General features: G+C 38.8%; 1 protein-coding gene across 1 annotated transcript in view; it reads right to left on the reverse strand.

Moving 5' to 3' along the window:
• TBCD (tubulin folding cofactor D) overlaps nucleotides 1–16600 on the reverse strand; it is a 134858-nt gene that overhangs the window by 48505 nt on the left and 69753 nt on the right. The window contains exons 17-23 of the mRNA XM_062010703.1: nucleotides 14507–14536; nucleotides 10406–10491; nucleotides 6548–6628; nucleotides 5724–5797; nucleotides 4301–4418; nucleotides 2935–2995; nucleotides 1537–1559 (exon numbers count right to left, since the gene is read on the reverse strand). Coding sequence (XP_061866687.1) covers nucleotides 1537–1559; nucleotides 2935–2995; nucleotides 4301–4418; nucleotides 5724–5797; nucleotides 6548–6628; nucleotides 10406–10491; nucleotides 14507–14536 — 473 coding nt within the window. The remainder of the gene's footprint in view (nucleotides 1–1536; nucleotides 1560–2934; nucleotides 2996–4300; nucleotides 4419–5723; nucleotides 5798–6547; nucleotides 6629–10405; nucleotides 10492–14506; nucleotides 14537–16600) is intronic.

The following is a 16600-nucleotide window of genomic DNA, read 5'->3' on the forward strand; positions in this document are numbered from 1 at the left end:
TTTGTTACTGTACGTTTAAAACCAGAAACACAAATGAAAGACAGAGGTTTTCAGCACTCCTGTGAGATGTTGTTACGCTGAAAACTCCCAGTAGCAATTTCCCAAATGGAAATCTATGGAATATTATGTGCAATAATTACTCATCTCAAAACAAGTTTGGCTTGTTTCACTAAATGCTTGCCCAGCAATACTCAAATTGCTGGTTTGTTTTTATAACCTAGTTTATTTTTCTTGTCCTAATTTTTTTTTATGCATACCAATATTTTAAAATATGGATTACAGCAGACATCTCTGTCTCAGCCTAAGGATTCAACAGCAGGGAATCAGTTTTGCTTGGAATTGAATTAGAAGTCTTATCTAGAATGAAAACATTTCTGTAGGCATCTTATAAATACCATTAAGTGCAAGAAGTGCACATTATGACAAAAACAAATTACACCCAAGCTCCACCCTGACATTAAAGAATTTATGGGAGCCAAGACAGCCACCCACAAAGACTGTGTATTAGTATGTACAGTATCAGCATTAAAACCAGCTGGCAGTACAAGTCAGCTTTGGAGTGGAAGGTTCACAGCAGTATGTACAACCATCAAGAAGTAAACTTTACCCTTTTTTATCCTTTTCAGAAAACTCTCAGGATCCACAGACTTACATAAAAATGCTTTAAATGACAATTAGTAATTACAGAAAATACTACCCAGGGTTTACTATTTTCAGACATGGCATGGGCAAAGACATGAACTAAATTGCTCATAAGCTCCAAGAATTGTCAGTCAAAGCAGAAAAAACCCCTCAATCACATACTTATATTCCCTAATGATTGTGTAACTAATTATGTTTGGTTTTCCTTAAATTTAGGAACAAACTCTGATGGTGAATACCAGTTTTAATGCACAGTTACTTAACAGTCACTGAGGCAAACTCCCTTTATTTCCTGGAAGCTTCAACAAATAGGAAATGAAAACCAACTTGGTGAAGACTCGTTTACGCTTTCCTTGGCACAAGAGCTGCAAAATTGCATCAAACCTTCTGCAATACTCCTGGCCTACTCATTATACAGGATGAAGAAAGTCATTCTAGAATTTAGATAGGAGCTTCTTTAAAGAAAAAACAATAAATTCTTGACTAATTAACTCTGAATTTCAAGGTGATTTCTACAGAGCTCTTGGAGCCACGCAAATGAGTAATAGGAAAGAAATCCATGACAGACTGCTGGAACTGTGAATTACAGAGCATATTCTGTTTCACATTCCTTCTTTAACTGTCTCTATCACAATATTGAGATGAGTACTTACCACTTTCCCATTAATCTAATATGCCTGTGAGTCACAGGTTCTCACCACCACAGGCGACACCAGCCGCGGGAACAGGCACGGCCAGGAGAATGCACGTGCTGGCTCTGACCAGCTGCGGGCAATCAGCAGCCCACAGCAGATGGAACTCACTTGTACAAACCCCAAAGACCCCTAAGATCCAACTGCTTTCATTACTTCTAATTGAGACTTACAATATCAAAAGTCATGTTCATTTTCTTACCTGTACAACTGACGACTGCAAAGCTAGGGGGTGGGAGGGAAAAGCAACACACATTAGTATCAAACAAACTCTGCCCATACAAGTGTTTCCATTTCTCCTCCTCACATGCAATGTCTGCTGTGAGCTATGCAACATTTTGGGTTACTTTAAAAACAAAAACCAAATAAAAATCTTTTTGAAAGGAACTTCAACCTCGAATTGCATTTTACATCCAAAGAAAATCACCTCACACATTCATAAAGCGTTCATTTTCTTAATTCCAAATCCTGGCTGTCCCTGCACATATCCTGGGAGCTAGTTTGGCTTTAAGGATACATTTGCTTTCAACAATTGGTCCTTTTAAAATAACAATATACTGCATTGTTTGAAAACAACTTTGTTAGCTACAGATTAATCAGAAAAAATTTAAACAAGCATTCAAATGTGACTGGAAAATATTCTCTCTTGCTCAATACTGCAGTATGCCATCCTCAAAAATCAGAGGTCAGCAAATTTCTACATAGTAAAAACCAAAAACCACAGATTTTTAAAAAGAAAGTTTAGATCAACTTTGTAAGAACAGACAACAGCAGAGACTGAAGTATCATAGCAAATCAAGGCCACTGTAACAGTACAGATCAGGCTTTCAGGCAGTTCAACATCAAAAAGCTGACAAAGATGCTTTTTCAACCTGTAGCAGCAGCTTTCAGCTATGCACAGAATTAAGCAAGCACCTAGGTATTTTAAAGCCTAATGGACCTAACAACATGGAATGACTTAAAATTGAAGGGATAAATTAGGCAAGATTATCTCCATAGAAGCATTTAATATTGTTATTAGCAGGACAAGCATAAGTAGTGATAAAGACAATGAATCGGTAGAAATACAGAATATGACTTCCAAAAAACTATCAGCAGGTACATTATGGATAAAGGATTTGGCAATGAAATACCAATAAACTGGAGAGCAAAAATAAGAAAGATAATGAAAAGGACAGAGAACTGACTCACTAGGAGATCTCTCTTGAGCACGGTCACATTAATGCAACAGCCACATATTTATCTGCAAGACCAGTTAAGATGGACAGAAAGGGGGAAGAAAGCAGAAAAGGAAAGAAAAACAAAGCAAAATGCCATGGAGTATTTCAGGAGTAACTGACAGCACCAAAGAAAGTGGCTTAGCTAACAAGCTGGCAGAACAGAAGTGGACCACATACAAAATCATACTGGAGTAAGACACATGGTCAAGGACATCTGGCTATCAGACACTCCAGAGTGTGTGTCCAAATTGGTATTTGTGACATTGTTTACTTTTGGTAAGGAGAAGAGGAAGGTGGAGAACAGCTGTCTAATTGTAAATGTTCATTTAAAAGGAATAAAACATACCAGGTTAAAAGATATATTTATACTTGCTACAAACCTCGTGATGTATTTGCTTAAGTCCCTCCAATGACTTTTCATTGAAGTAGTATGTTACAGATCTGTAAAGGTACACAAAATTTGTAAGATTGGCTTCCTAATCATGCTATAATTTTTCTTCCATGACTTCATTGCACCTTCAAACAGAAAATGAATCATTTTCTTTCCAAATTATGCTCAGAAATGCTTATTTCATTTCAAATAGTTCAGTAAACACAAGTTCTTTCCTTACCATGTAGCAAACTCATTCTTAATGACTGTGAAAAATTAGTGTCACTTATTAATAACATATTCAGTAATGCAACAATAACCCTTCTCAGCCCAGTTGTATTTCTAGACTCCAACATTTACCTGATTTCTGCATCAATTTCAAGTATTTCCTACTACTAAAAATGCTCTGCATCTTCACCTTTTCAGCTTGAAACACAAACGGTTAACACAAACTCTTTTGATAGCCACTGCTGTCAAATACAAATCCTATTTGTCAACAATGGAAACCATACAAATCAGAGCATGCTTCTGATATCTGTTATTTGAATTAACTCAGCATATTTATCTTGCACAAACCATGACAACATCATTAGATGCCTCCACTATGACTGCATCATAATGTTCTTCAGAAGCAAAATAAAAAGGGTTAATTAGAAAGTAATTACCAAAATTTTAGAACAAAAAGTACCCAGAAGGTCTGTCTGGTTTTTATATTCCTCAGTGCTTAATCTAACTTCCAATTTCTAGTGTTTTCAATATAGATTTTCAACCCCTTTTCACATGTGATTCGTGTGAAAGAAAAAAAAAAGGTAAAGGACACACTTCTTTAATCACAACATGAAAGCAAAGACCTCTCCAAAGAATGTTGTCAGTTATTCTGCCTGCATCAGCTGTACACAGTATGAGTGTGTACACACATACCCCCATATAGATAGATATACATCTGGATGAGCATTCAGCAGCAACAATTAAATCAGTGCAACTCAACAAGGTGCTTGAGGAGGTATTTCTCTAACAGTCCCCTCACCAGGAAGGCAGCATGCTTATGGGGAAAAGGGGGTTAATCTAGATTTAAGTAGTCACTTTGAGCTCTCCAAGTAAGGCAGCAAATGATCTCACTTTCCTGATGAGGAATTTAGGCTTAAGTTTATAGCATCACTGAATAAATGTGAAGGCTTGGCATCAAGAAACATTTGATTACACACTCAACAGTCAAAAAGGAATTCTCTGAAGATGTCAGAGTGGATCAAACCAAAAAAATACTCAATGGAAAAGATGTCCAACAAGATGGAGATTTCCAGCATTATATTCAGGAAGCTTTCAATAAACCTAGCATGAAAGAAAACTTTACAGTGAAGGTAATCTTGTATTTATACCTATTATTTTCTTCTGTTAGTTTACACAGTGCATGGGTGATCTCAGCACAGGCAAGGATTGCTCCATGGCGGGTATGCAGATCTGTGCCCACTGATAAAGGCAGAAGTCTTGGCAAAACTGAAAGAGATTCAATGACATTCTTTAAAAAAACCCAAAAACTAAAGCATAGTGACAAATCACAGATCTAAAGGTAATCATGTCTGCCTAGAAATAACTTAGGAAAACCATTTCTGGAAAGTCAAGCCGATACATCCCGGCCATTCCATGAAAACCAAGTGTTAAAAATACAAGTAAATTTTGACAAAGCATACTAAACCACACCAAGGAATTGTGTACTCATCACTACCTTCCTGTTTGGAGTAAGTAACACACTTGCTCTTAGGCATTGGGCTGGCTGAGCAGTAAAGGAAATGAGGCTTGTACTTCCATGCAATTTTACTTCCAGGTAAACTGTCAGGCTTCCAGGCCACTTCAGTAAGATCTGTAACTACAGATTCACTTGGATGTCAGCTGCTATCTTTTAGACATATTAAAAAGCAGCTCATCCATCCTCAGAATCTTGAGTGGGCTGAGCAAAGTATCCTGAGTTCATGCTAAGAAACATTTGATTACACACTCAACAGTCAAAAAGGAATTCTCTGAAGATGTCAGAGTGGACAAGACAAAACAGATCCCATCAGCATTTACGACACCAAAGCCATATCAAAAGCTGGGAATTTCAGGGCTAGTTACTTGAGTTGTTGCAACAGAAATACACTAATTTATCCATCTCAGAACTGGCAGGATCTAGTGTAGTGAATAATTAAAGTTCAGTCTCCAGCTAAAAAGAGATCTGGCAGTATTTTACAATTTTTCTGCAATTTGAAAACTGGCAAAGCTGTGTGAGCACTGGTAAAGTTCTGTGAGCCCTGCCAAAGCTGTGTGAGCACTGGTAAAGTTCTGTGAGCACTGCCAAAGCTGTGTGAGCACTGGTAAAGTTCTGTGAGCCCTGCCAAAGCTGTGTGAGCACTGGTAAAGCTCTGTGAGCCCTGCCAAAGCTGTGTGAACACTGGTAAAGTTCTGTGAGCACTGGTAAAGCTGTGTGAGCACTGGTAAAGCTGTGTGAGCACTGGTAAAGTTGTGTGAGCACTGGCAAAGCTGTGTGAGCACTGGCAAAGCTGTGTGAGCACTGGCAAAGCTGTGTTAGGACTGGTAAAGCTGTGTTAGGACTGGCAAAGCTGTGTGTCCACTGGTAAAGCTGTGTGTCCAATGGTAAAGCTGTGTGTCCAATGGTAAAGCTGTGTCACTATAATGTATGAAGTTGCAGAGGAAATCTTAATTTTTATTAAGTCACAGTGCATGTTTAAATCTTCTTAATACATTTTTGCTGCAAAAGCTAGAATGCTAGATATGGCATGCTATACAGAACTTATTTTTACCTACCCACATTTGCCATGTACTCAGGAGCCAGAGGAGTGAGGTTGTGCAGAGCTTTGGTTGCAAGTTCTCGAATAGCACTGAAGCAGTAAAAAAAGCATTGTTTGATTTTTTGGGGTTAGCAATTCAGTAGAAGTAATGTATTTAAACAAAAACAAAGCAGCCACGAAGGGGCTCCCTTTCCCGACAAAATACATACCCCAGCAATATTAAAACATATAGTATTCACTGACCATCCTGTGCTCCCCCTCCCTCCTCAAAAAAAGCCAATGAAGCAAAACAGATGACTAAACAGACAGCCTACAGCTAGCTTTTAGCTGTATGAATAGAACTTATTGCTGAAAGAGAAAAACATAAATGTGGATGGTAGAACCTGAGGGCTCATTCTGTGCATTGGCAGGGACACTACAGTAAACTATTATTATTTCTGATGTTGCAAACTATTATCAGCACTGATATGATCTCATTTATGTCATATGCACACATTTTAGTCTTCATGAACACTGAATGTGACTAAGCAGTATCTCCATGCATGAAATCTACTTATAATTATGATAATTGTATGGTGATGGTGTTTACCCCTCACATATACTATACACCATATAAATGTGTTTTATTAATCTATTAACAGATTAAGGCCATGGCAAAAAGACAAAATTCATAAATATGTCTTCAGTGACAATCTGCTGGGAAGGTACAGGTGACATCAGCTGCCATTTGCTCAGTTTTCTTCAGACAAATGCCACTGCAATAAACAAAATTATCTCCCACAGCACTATATGCAGAAGAGTCAATTCTTGAATATTAATAATCAGACTTCATGAACTTACCTGTCCCAGTGGTTAATCTTCATGTTAACTAAATGATCAATCATTGGCTGTGTATACTCAGGAAAGCCAGCAATATACACACTGAAAAAGAAATGTCCACATTGAGCATGGAACCAACATCTCTGTGCATTTTATCACATGCTGCTCCAAAGGCTTCAATCCTCCAGTCTCAAAGCAGCCAAAGAAAAATTACCTAAACATGTCTTCTCCTAGATGAGAATCAGCTGAATGAAACACTACAATTTTACAGTTAATGCAAAAAATAATATTGTTAAAGTCTTCATAAAAACTAAATACAAAAGGCTTGATATCAACAAAAACCAAACATCAACATTCAGTTCCCATGGTTACACACATCCAGAAAATCAAGGTATCTGCATTAACTTTTAGAATTATTTCAGATTGGAGAAATATATCAATGATACAATCCACAGCACACAATAAGGTTGTTACAGAAATGTGCTACATCTTCATGAATACAATGGTCTAAAACTGAATACAGGGGTTTTAATTTGTCCTTTTTAAAAATCAAACATCCACAACAGGTCAATTCTGACAAAAACTGTGAATGCTGTAAGCCAAGACCTAAGATGCAAGGGAACAGGAGAATTTATTACCTTAGGTAGCCTGCATAATTACCTAATTTTACAGCCACACTTACTTCCAAATCCTCAGGAGCATCAACTAGTGAAAAATAAGGTCAATAGAAGTGAAATGGGCTTTTTTCAGTACATCTGATATTCATTAAATCATCTTGGAAAGCTAAACAATCAGTAGCATGTGTTCTGTGAGAAATGGCATTCACAAAGGGACAAAATTCAAGACACATGTATTACCTTCATTTCATCTTTTCATCTCTCTTGAGTGATTAACTTTGCACCCCTAATATTGTCCCACTAATACTTGGGTATGTAATTAGAAGCAATACAAAGACAAAAACCAAATGCTGTTCCATGTTACAGTCCTGATATCTATGTAATTCATCAGAAGAGCAGGAATCCTGAAATCCACAGCACAGACCTCAGCCACTTGTGCAAATACAGGATATAGCAATACTATTTCCTAATGCTCTGAGCCCTAGAGGGGGATTAGACAGTTGGTTTAACTGGTTGTTGATGCCAGTAGAGAAATGATAACATACTGTCTGGTTCCCTTCCCTGTTCTAGAAGAACATACAACAGTAGACACATCTCCCCTGCCATATTTGAGTTCTCCTCTCTTCTTCATTATTGGTTTTTGGGTCCTAGTTTTAGCATTCACCTTGCTTTTCAACTTTATCTTAACTTCCTTGCCCATCTCACGGGCCATGTCTGTAGCCACTCTGTTTTAATTTACAACTACCTACCTTTAAGTACAGTCCTCATCTTTTGTACCCTATTGGGTATTTAAGACAGGTAGCTTTGGATACAAGTCTAGCCTTCCTATGTTCCTTGTAAGATTTTTGTATCCCATTCTACTCAGAAGCTTCTTAACTCTGCTTCTAAGAAGCCCAGAACTCCTGGAATCACATGGTCTAGCTTCCATCCTCAGACTTAGATCATGATATTTGACTTGAATGCTCCAAAGAACATCAGCAAAAAGTTCAAAAGGGCACCCAGTGTGAAAAACCTGCATAAAGATATTTAATTGGAAGGATATAAGCAAATACTTACACTCATACACTTGTATGATGTGTATATATACACATAAATATATATGATACTGCCACTCCACAAGACTATATGGTAATTGATTAACCAAATCCACATTCATCTGTAGAAACTGACACATCTGTTTTGAGATTTTACTGCTCAAATGAATCTACTAGTATCATCCATTACACCTGCACAGCATCCTTACACATAGCATAGCATTACAGTGGCATATAAAGTGTCCCAGGATTGTTTTAGCTGGGTGGGAAAATAACAGCTAAAGATTCTAGATCTGAAATATGATCCTCAAGCAGCTTTTTCCAACTACACAACATTTACACCACCTTAAGGCATACTGATCAGAAAAGTCCATTCTTCCTACCACATCATAATGACACAGTTTCTATGCAGCCAAATAAATGATTCTGCGCTTCTCCTTTGATCTTACTCAGACAAAAATAAGGAAATAATTAGGTATTGAACCAAATAATTACACCTTGCTTGAAGAACAAAGTGGTTAAGATTTTTTCAAAGTAATATAATGAACAAGATGACAAATACTTTACAAAGAAGGTTTTGATTAATAATACTGAAGTTGGTAAGATTCTGTGAATCATGCCACTGACTGTATAAAATTCTTTAGAAAGAATTCACAATTGTTTTTGTTGCTGCTGCACAATTTAAAGAAAGGCACAAGAATGAAGAAATAAAGCAACAGTAAAAATATATACTTAGTAAGACTTGTACAAAACCTCTTGAAATCACAATGAAAGGAGTAACAAATGAGCAGTCGAAAAATACCAATAAATTAGCAATTCATCTCTTACAAACTCAGGAGAACATAATTACCCTCCAAGCCAAAATTCTAAAAGATAAAAAAATAAAAACTGTTTTGTCCATTTTGAATAGTTCCCATTTTCTGGTGGTATGAAAAACCTGGGATTCAAAAAACCCACATTGCCACTATACAGATCTCAAGCAGCATCGAGCACCCAGCCACGGCATTTCCCCGTCTCAGCTCAGGAGGCAGGAGCTCTGGGGAAGGGTGTAGGAGGAGGGTGTGGACCCCAGAAGGTAAAAGGTGAAGATCTGTACAGACTGAAACAGTTATGCATGGAAGGAACATGCAGGTGGACAGATTCATTTAAAAAGTCATTGAGGAGATGATTGAGGATTCCAGTGCAAATGGCCTTTATAAACTGCTCTTTGGAAGTCACAAAACTGGCAACAGAGCATAAACCATCATATACCTGTTTGCTATTTCTGTTTCCCAAGAATACAATCTCTTCAAACCTTTCTAACCTGCTGGCTTCTGAGCAATATGCAGCTCCACAGGGCAACTTATCTGACCTATCTTAAAACGGTTTGAATCACCTTCTGTAGGTGCCTGGCTCTTTCCGTCAGCTATGGAGCTAGACACCTAGGCTAGACTGTCTGTCTTGGACAACTAAAGCTAGAACCCAGCCCTCAGTCTTTTTCATCTTAAGGAAGTGCAACCTTATGTTCATTTTAGTCATCCTGTGCACTCAGCTTGCCTCTGAATTCCCTGACTTCAGCACTATGGTATTTTCAGATGGCTGACTGGAACGCAACGGTCAGCCAAGTCAGGCCACTGATTTACAACAGTGCCAGTTTTGGCATTTCCCACTGTCTTCTTTGCAGACTCCATACTGCAGTGATGAGATTGTTCTTTCAAATGTTACTGCATATTGTTAAGACCTGTCTGGACATGTTCCTATGCGACCTGATCTAGGTTGACCTGCTTCTGCAGGGGGTTGGACTGGATGATCTCTAAAGGTCCCTTCCAACCCCCACCATGCTGTGAGTCTATGATTCCATCTATGAAAAATACAATCACTCAACTCAAAGGTCTATGCACAGACCACAAAGTCTGAAGCACTTTTAAAAATGGGTATTAAGTTTCTTTTTTACCTACATTAGTCTATTTGCCATCATAACAGCTTCTCCTTTTACCACAACTATTCAAAAGCCCCAAATCTTTTCTAACCTTGATCAGCTCAGAGAGTTTGGGACACAAGCAAACCATGCCTCATCTCCACCGTGTCTTATGTACAACAAGCAGTTCAACAAACAAAGAAAACTCTAATTCTAATTTATTAAAAAACAACAGAAATGAGCAGTTCAGTAAGGTGAAACAATCTGACAAATACTTCAGTATGTTAAAGAAGTTCCTCGTGTTTAGGAAAACTAATGACTGGAAACTTACCTTATAGTCAGATAACAGTTAACTCTGTTACCAACAGCAAAATAATCAGCTGCAGTTAGAATGTCTATGCCATGTGGAAATGTGCCCTGCAAACATCACAGGGAAGAGAGGGGGAAAGAGAATTAAAAATGTGAAATACTTTCCAAACAGGCTGCATTACTGAAACCAAATCTACTCCTACTCTCCAAGCACTGAAAATAATACTGTTTCTTTTTCAATTTACAGTAAAATCCCTTGTATTCATAATAAAGGATAAAGGATATCAGATATAGAAACAGCTCAATACCTAGCTTCACTTATGAGTCACTGATAAACAAAGTAAATATCAACAGGTGATAAATTCTGTAACAGCTATCTTAACACCTTCAAGTCATATCCAAATATCAATGTATCCAAGTATGTACACAAAAAGCTACTTATCTAAAAGAATGTTGAGCAAAATGTAAATATGTTTTCAGTTTATGTGAAGGAATAAACATGAGTTGATAATAAACTGAACATAAGCAGCAACGTGCCCTCGTGGGCAAGAAGCCAATGGCAGCCTGGGGGCATCAAGAAGAGTGTGGGCAGCAGGTTGAGGGAGGTTCTGCTCCCCCTCTGCTCTGCCCTGCTGAGGCCTCATCTGGAGTCCTGTGTCCAGTTCTGGGCTCCTCAGCTCCAGAGGGACAGGGAACTGCTGGAGAGAGGCCAGTGCAGGGACACCAAGATGATCAGGGGACTGGAGCATCTTCCTTGTGAGGAAAGGCTGTGGGACCTGGGGCTGTTCAGTCTGGAGAAGAGGAGACTGAGGGGAGATCTTATTAACATGTATAAATATCTAAAGGGTGGGTGTCAGGAGGCTGGGGCAGCACTTCTTTCTATGATATCTAGGAACAGGACAAGGGGTGATGGGATGAAGCTGGAACACAAAAAATTCCATTTAAGCATTAGAAAAAACTGTGTCAGTGTTTGAGTGACGGAGCCCTGGCCCAGGCTGCCCAGGGAGGGTGTGGAGGCTCCTTCCTTGGAGGGTTTCAAGACCCACCTGGACACGTTCCTGTGTGACCTGATCTAGGTGGGAGCTCCTTCTGCAGGGGGGTTGGACTGGATGAGCTCTAAAGGTCCCTTCCAACCCCACCATTCTGTGATTCTGTGAGTTTTATGAAGTACAGAATTACAGATTCAGGCACCAAGAAATGCATCACACATACAATATGTGTGAGTTCAATGCTATTTGTTTCTACTTACATCTGCCTTTTATGACTTATTTATTAATAAACTAAAAAACTAGAGTTGGTTGGTTGGTTTCTTTTTAAAAGGAACCCTGGCTCCTAGCAAAGCCTGAAACAGTGAATCCTGCAGAAGTATCACACTTCTGACACCTCTGATTAAAAAAATCTTGTTTTAGAAGATAAATGATCTTTCTAAATATGCAGCTGCCACTTCAAAATCTGATCTCTTATTAAGCAATGCAGTTCAGATATTCAGAATTTTAATGGGCTATGACTGATTTAAAACAGCATTATGCAGTAAGGCTGTGTTTTGGAATGGAGGAGGCAGAAGAGCCTCCACAAGCCATAATTAAGTACAAATGGAAAACATCCAACTGAAAGACAGTACGCTCACTTACAAAAGGGACAATCATATGATATTTAAGCAATATGGCTATGTGGAAGTACAGGTTCTGGATAGGATACAGTTTTGTTTGTTTACAGCTCACTCATCCCTTCCACATTAGGATACAGCCATGCAAAAACAGTAGAAATTATCTCTGGATCTAAGCCTGAATAACTAAAGAAGTGTATACTGTAAGCAGTGGGAAGCTGTCAGGTACTGCAGAGGTCTTATTCTGGGAAGCATGATGACAACATATCCAAAAACACAAGGCCTGGAACATGAGTGAACCAAGAAGGACAGGCAGAACATTTAGGGCTTCTCCAAGAGACTACCTGCAAACCCTAATCACTCAAAGGTGAAATGAGTGCACTCTCCAAAAGCCTGATGAAACACTGATCAGGGAGAAAATTGTACCCAAGAGAAATAACTATAGTATGATTCACTGTCAAACAACAAGGCATACAATTAAATATGTAACAATGTACACTGCACACAAGGAAAATCACAGCCATAGAATTTCAACTCTAGCTGCTAGTTGGACTTTCCTATTTATTGCTTGGCTGCAAGTGTGCCAATTTAATGCCATCTCACCAAAGGTCATGGTACCATAGTGCATGCCAGTGAGACAGCAAAATTCCTGACACCAAGTTGATGAGTACAGAGGTCAGGACCAATGGAAGAGATTTCAGAAGGAAAGCTAACAGTTTCTATTCTGTCAGAACACTTTAAACTCAAATACAAAAGTTTGTTAGAGAAGGATGTGCATTTGTCATGATTTATGCTTTTAAAAAATCCATGAAGTGTAAGTTACAATGGCTACTTCTTCTGAGGCCATCAAAGCAAGATACTAGATTCAGAATGTGCTGAATTGTAAAAGTGAAGCAGGCAGGAACCAGGATGTAAGTGAAGTCAACTTTTTCCTCCATCTGTTTAGTATCAGCATATTACTTCAGCTCCTTCTCATTCAGAGAAAGGGTGTCTCTTTCAACACGTTATATCCAGGGAAAGAACTATGGAGGGTGTATCCACTAGATTAAGTAACCATTTTCCTAGGCAGTAAGGAATGGTCCATTAAGTGTAACTTCTGAACTTCTACAAGAACCAACTGGAGACTGATAGTGCTCTTCACAAACTCCATGACATGCCAATGTCTAAGCTAAAATTGTTGTGTATTCTCCAACACTGACAAACTTGAATTGTTGGTCAAAGCAGAGTCAATAAGGAAAGTTTCTGGTTGCAAACTACCATAGGCTGTAATCTCCAATTAAGAAATAAAGAGCTCCACAAAAATGTTGCTGCACAGATGCATTTCTAAAGCTGCAGCACCCAAGAGCCCTGTCTCACCTTGAAGTGAAGTCACAGTGAAGTGTTTTCCTCAGTACCTCATGAAGTGGAATCAGGCTGTGTGATGACTAACTTCCCCAGGGCAGTAACTATGGATGCAGGGAAGAATTACACTGTCTTCTACTTGTCACAGACCTATTTGGGTCAGGTCACAAAAATACCTCCCCTATTCTTCCTAGTCTTTTTGCACCCTTTCTCTGCTCTTAATCTAATCCTATCTAGAAATACACACACCAGTTATGGACAAATTGCTTAGTACTCATAATTCTAAAGGAATAACACAGAGGCTTCAGGAATTATATCAGTAAAAGGTAGAGAATAGTCTAACAAAGATCACTGAAGAAATGGTTTATTGATAACAAGATTTGCTTTAATCATGCTCACACGCTCTGCTCTCTCACAAGAATCCACTAACTGAACTACTTCCTCCCTTTCTTTCCCCTCTCTATGTTAGATATTCAGTTTTATTAACTGCTGATTAAAAATGAGGACATTTTGACACCCACATCTTCACTCTATTTGCTTCTTCTCCAAGGTTGCGATTCAAAGTTGTCTGAGCATTTTAACTACTACTTGTTGCTAAGTTACAGAGGAACCTGCCACAATACTTTTCAAAGCACTTAGTTACCTCCAAAAGTCATAGATTTCCCAAAATGTCTAGATGGCAGCATTCTGGTACAACCAGCAAAACCAAATATTGAGTGGAAGACTCTTTAAGCCTAGTTCATTGTTGAACCACCAACCACAGCAAAGATTATGCAGCACACATCAGCTGTTCTATTAAAAGCTAGAATGCCAATGAAACAAAATAAGAACTAAAACTAACTCCTGGTTTGCTATTATGTTAAAATAACAAAAGCTTTCCTGGGTTGAGAGCACTGCAGTTTGCAAGGTGGACCGTGGCCATCACGTGCTGATTTTGCTTTTCAGAATGACTGAAAATTAACAGAAAGCTTATTTTCTTCTAAAACTAGAGTAGTAAAGTAAAACTCACATCTCAGGAAAATGTCCTACAGGAACCTGCTTGCTGGCAACAAAAATGATTATTTTATGACATCCTTTTACTCAGTTTCACTGCACCTGATTTTGATTTTAGGTACTACACATTTACACTAACCTCCAAGGCACTAATGAATGAAGATTCAAGGGAAGTTACCATACCTGTCTCCCAACATTCTCCTGGAAGGCAGCCTAAGGAACAGAGAACAAACATAACAAAACGAGTCAGGGTTGCTTTTTGACAAACGCCAGACGATGAATTCAAAACACACAACAATATAAATGACCCATGGCTTTTCTTTTTTAAATAAAGTAAGCTTTGTCAGTAGAACAGGCCCAGAGGGCTTTTTTGTTTCTGAGTCTCTATGTTCTGGTGTTTTTAAAGCTGCACGTTGCACGACAGCAGTTTAAGAAAGCAAGTTTATTAAACTAATCACACCCACAGAGAGCTTTTGAATAGCGACACAAGGCTTCGCACTGGAACTGAAAGTCAGTAACTGCAGACAACAGAAATTGAGACAGCTCACTTCTGTCTGACAACTTCAGTACAATTTGCTAATAGCAGGCAAAGGTTGATTCCTTGTCAATGAAAACTTCAGACAAAAACCACTGAGAATGCAATGCTGATTGGAAAGACACGTATCCGAAAGCACAATGAAACACTGAAATTATAAAACCTGAAGGCAAAATTCATGCCTATTTCTTGTGTGTGGCATTAAATGAACCCAAAATCTTGCAAAATGCAACAAATGCAACTATAAAATTAATCTCTCTGTTTATATGGATACAAAACCCAAACGTACTTAACACTCTACTCCCTACTTGAACTTTCTCCTCTCAAAAAAGGCTTTTTTTCTTGTTCCTTACAAGGATGTACAGTCACAAGTACTACTAAAAACTCTGTAAATTTTAACTCTTTTCAGAGAGTAGAGGTCATCATTGGGGTTTATCAAGACACTTCTCTTAAGAAATGTCATTCTGCCCACAGATGGATCTCCAGCAACGGGCAGCATTTGTCCGTTGGGGGGAAACCCCAATTTTTACTGAAAATGCCACAAGAATTTTGACAGACAGGGCTTCTGTATTTCCTACATAAATACAGTATGCATGTGGTAATCCACCCCTAAAAACACAAGGTTAAGTCAGCTCACCAAGGGATCACACTGTACATACAGAGCAAGCACACAGAACCTGGGTGAAGCAAGGCCTAATGAAACCAGAGTCTCTCTGAGAGCATTTCTGAGGTTACATCTGTTTAGGATAATGACTGCAGTTCCTGTAGGCTTGCCCAGGCTGGTTCAGCTCCTGCTCACAGCGTATCCATTGCAGGACACGTAGCACATGCTGACTCGAAACCGCTTACCCACTGCCTCGGCGGGTTTATGAGCCCACCTCGGCCTGCTCACGGTGGCAGCCGCGCAGCCAGCGTGCCCCTGAGCTAACCTGTTCAGGATTGCCCAGGGCACGACTCCATGGGCTGTCCTCCACAGTGGTGGCAGCTCAGATACACCCTTGGGCAACACATACAGCAGCCTTCCAGAAAAGGAATAGGAGCTGTAGCAATGCCCTGCATGTCTGCATTGTGTGCTGTAGCTTCTGACATAGGGTTGTTTTCATTCCTTACCTCTCTTTACCAGCATCCACTCCCAGCCAGGATCAGCCAGGACATTGTTTCATGTCACCCTCCATCATTCCTTTTTACTTACACTAGCTTTAGATTGCCTTTTATGCTATTAACACCCTATTACTTTTATGCTATTGAGACTCTTTTACTCAACATAGGGACATTTCAGTGAGGATGACTTTCCCAACTATCATATCCACAGGATTTAAGAGTTTAATCACTGCATTACAAATTCTCTTGAAAATGTATTGCTCAAACTAGTAATGATACAAAATCTGTAAAGCCTTTTTTTTTTCCTCTTTTTGAATCAGAACCTTTTCAAACAATGTAAATCTGGTCTCAAACCACTCAAAGTTTTCTTTTACTTATAATATATCCATAGGCCCAGGACTGAAATATAGTGTGGCAAAATCACTGGAAAAAGATGTATAGCAGCCTATGGGAAATGTTGCAGCAAGCCAGCTATTGTAGATGAAGATTTCACACAGTTTGTTTACTTAACGTAGGAACTGTTAAATTCCACCATTATATCCCCATTTAATTTTTAGCTTACTTACAAAAATGATCACAAAGATCTAAGAAACAGCCCAGCAGCACAGAATACTTACTGTTCATCTGATGTATTCTAGACA

The sequence above is a fragment of the Colius striatus genome, chromosome 18 (genome assembly GCF_028858725.1).
Source record: "Colius striatus isolate bColStr4 chromosome 18, bColStr4.1.hap1, whole genome shotgun sequence".
In the NCBI taxonomy this organism is placed as follows: Eukaryota; Metazoa; Chordata; class Aves; order Coliiformes; family Coliidae; genus Colius; species Colius striatus.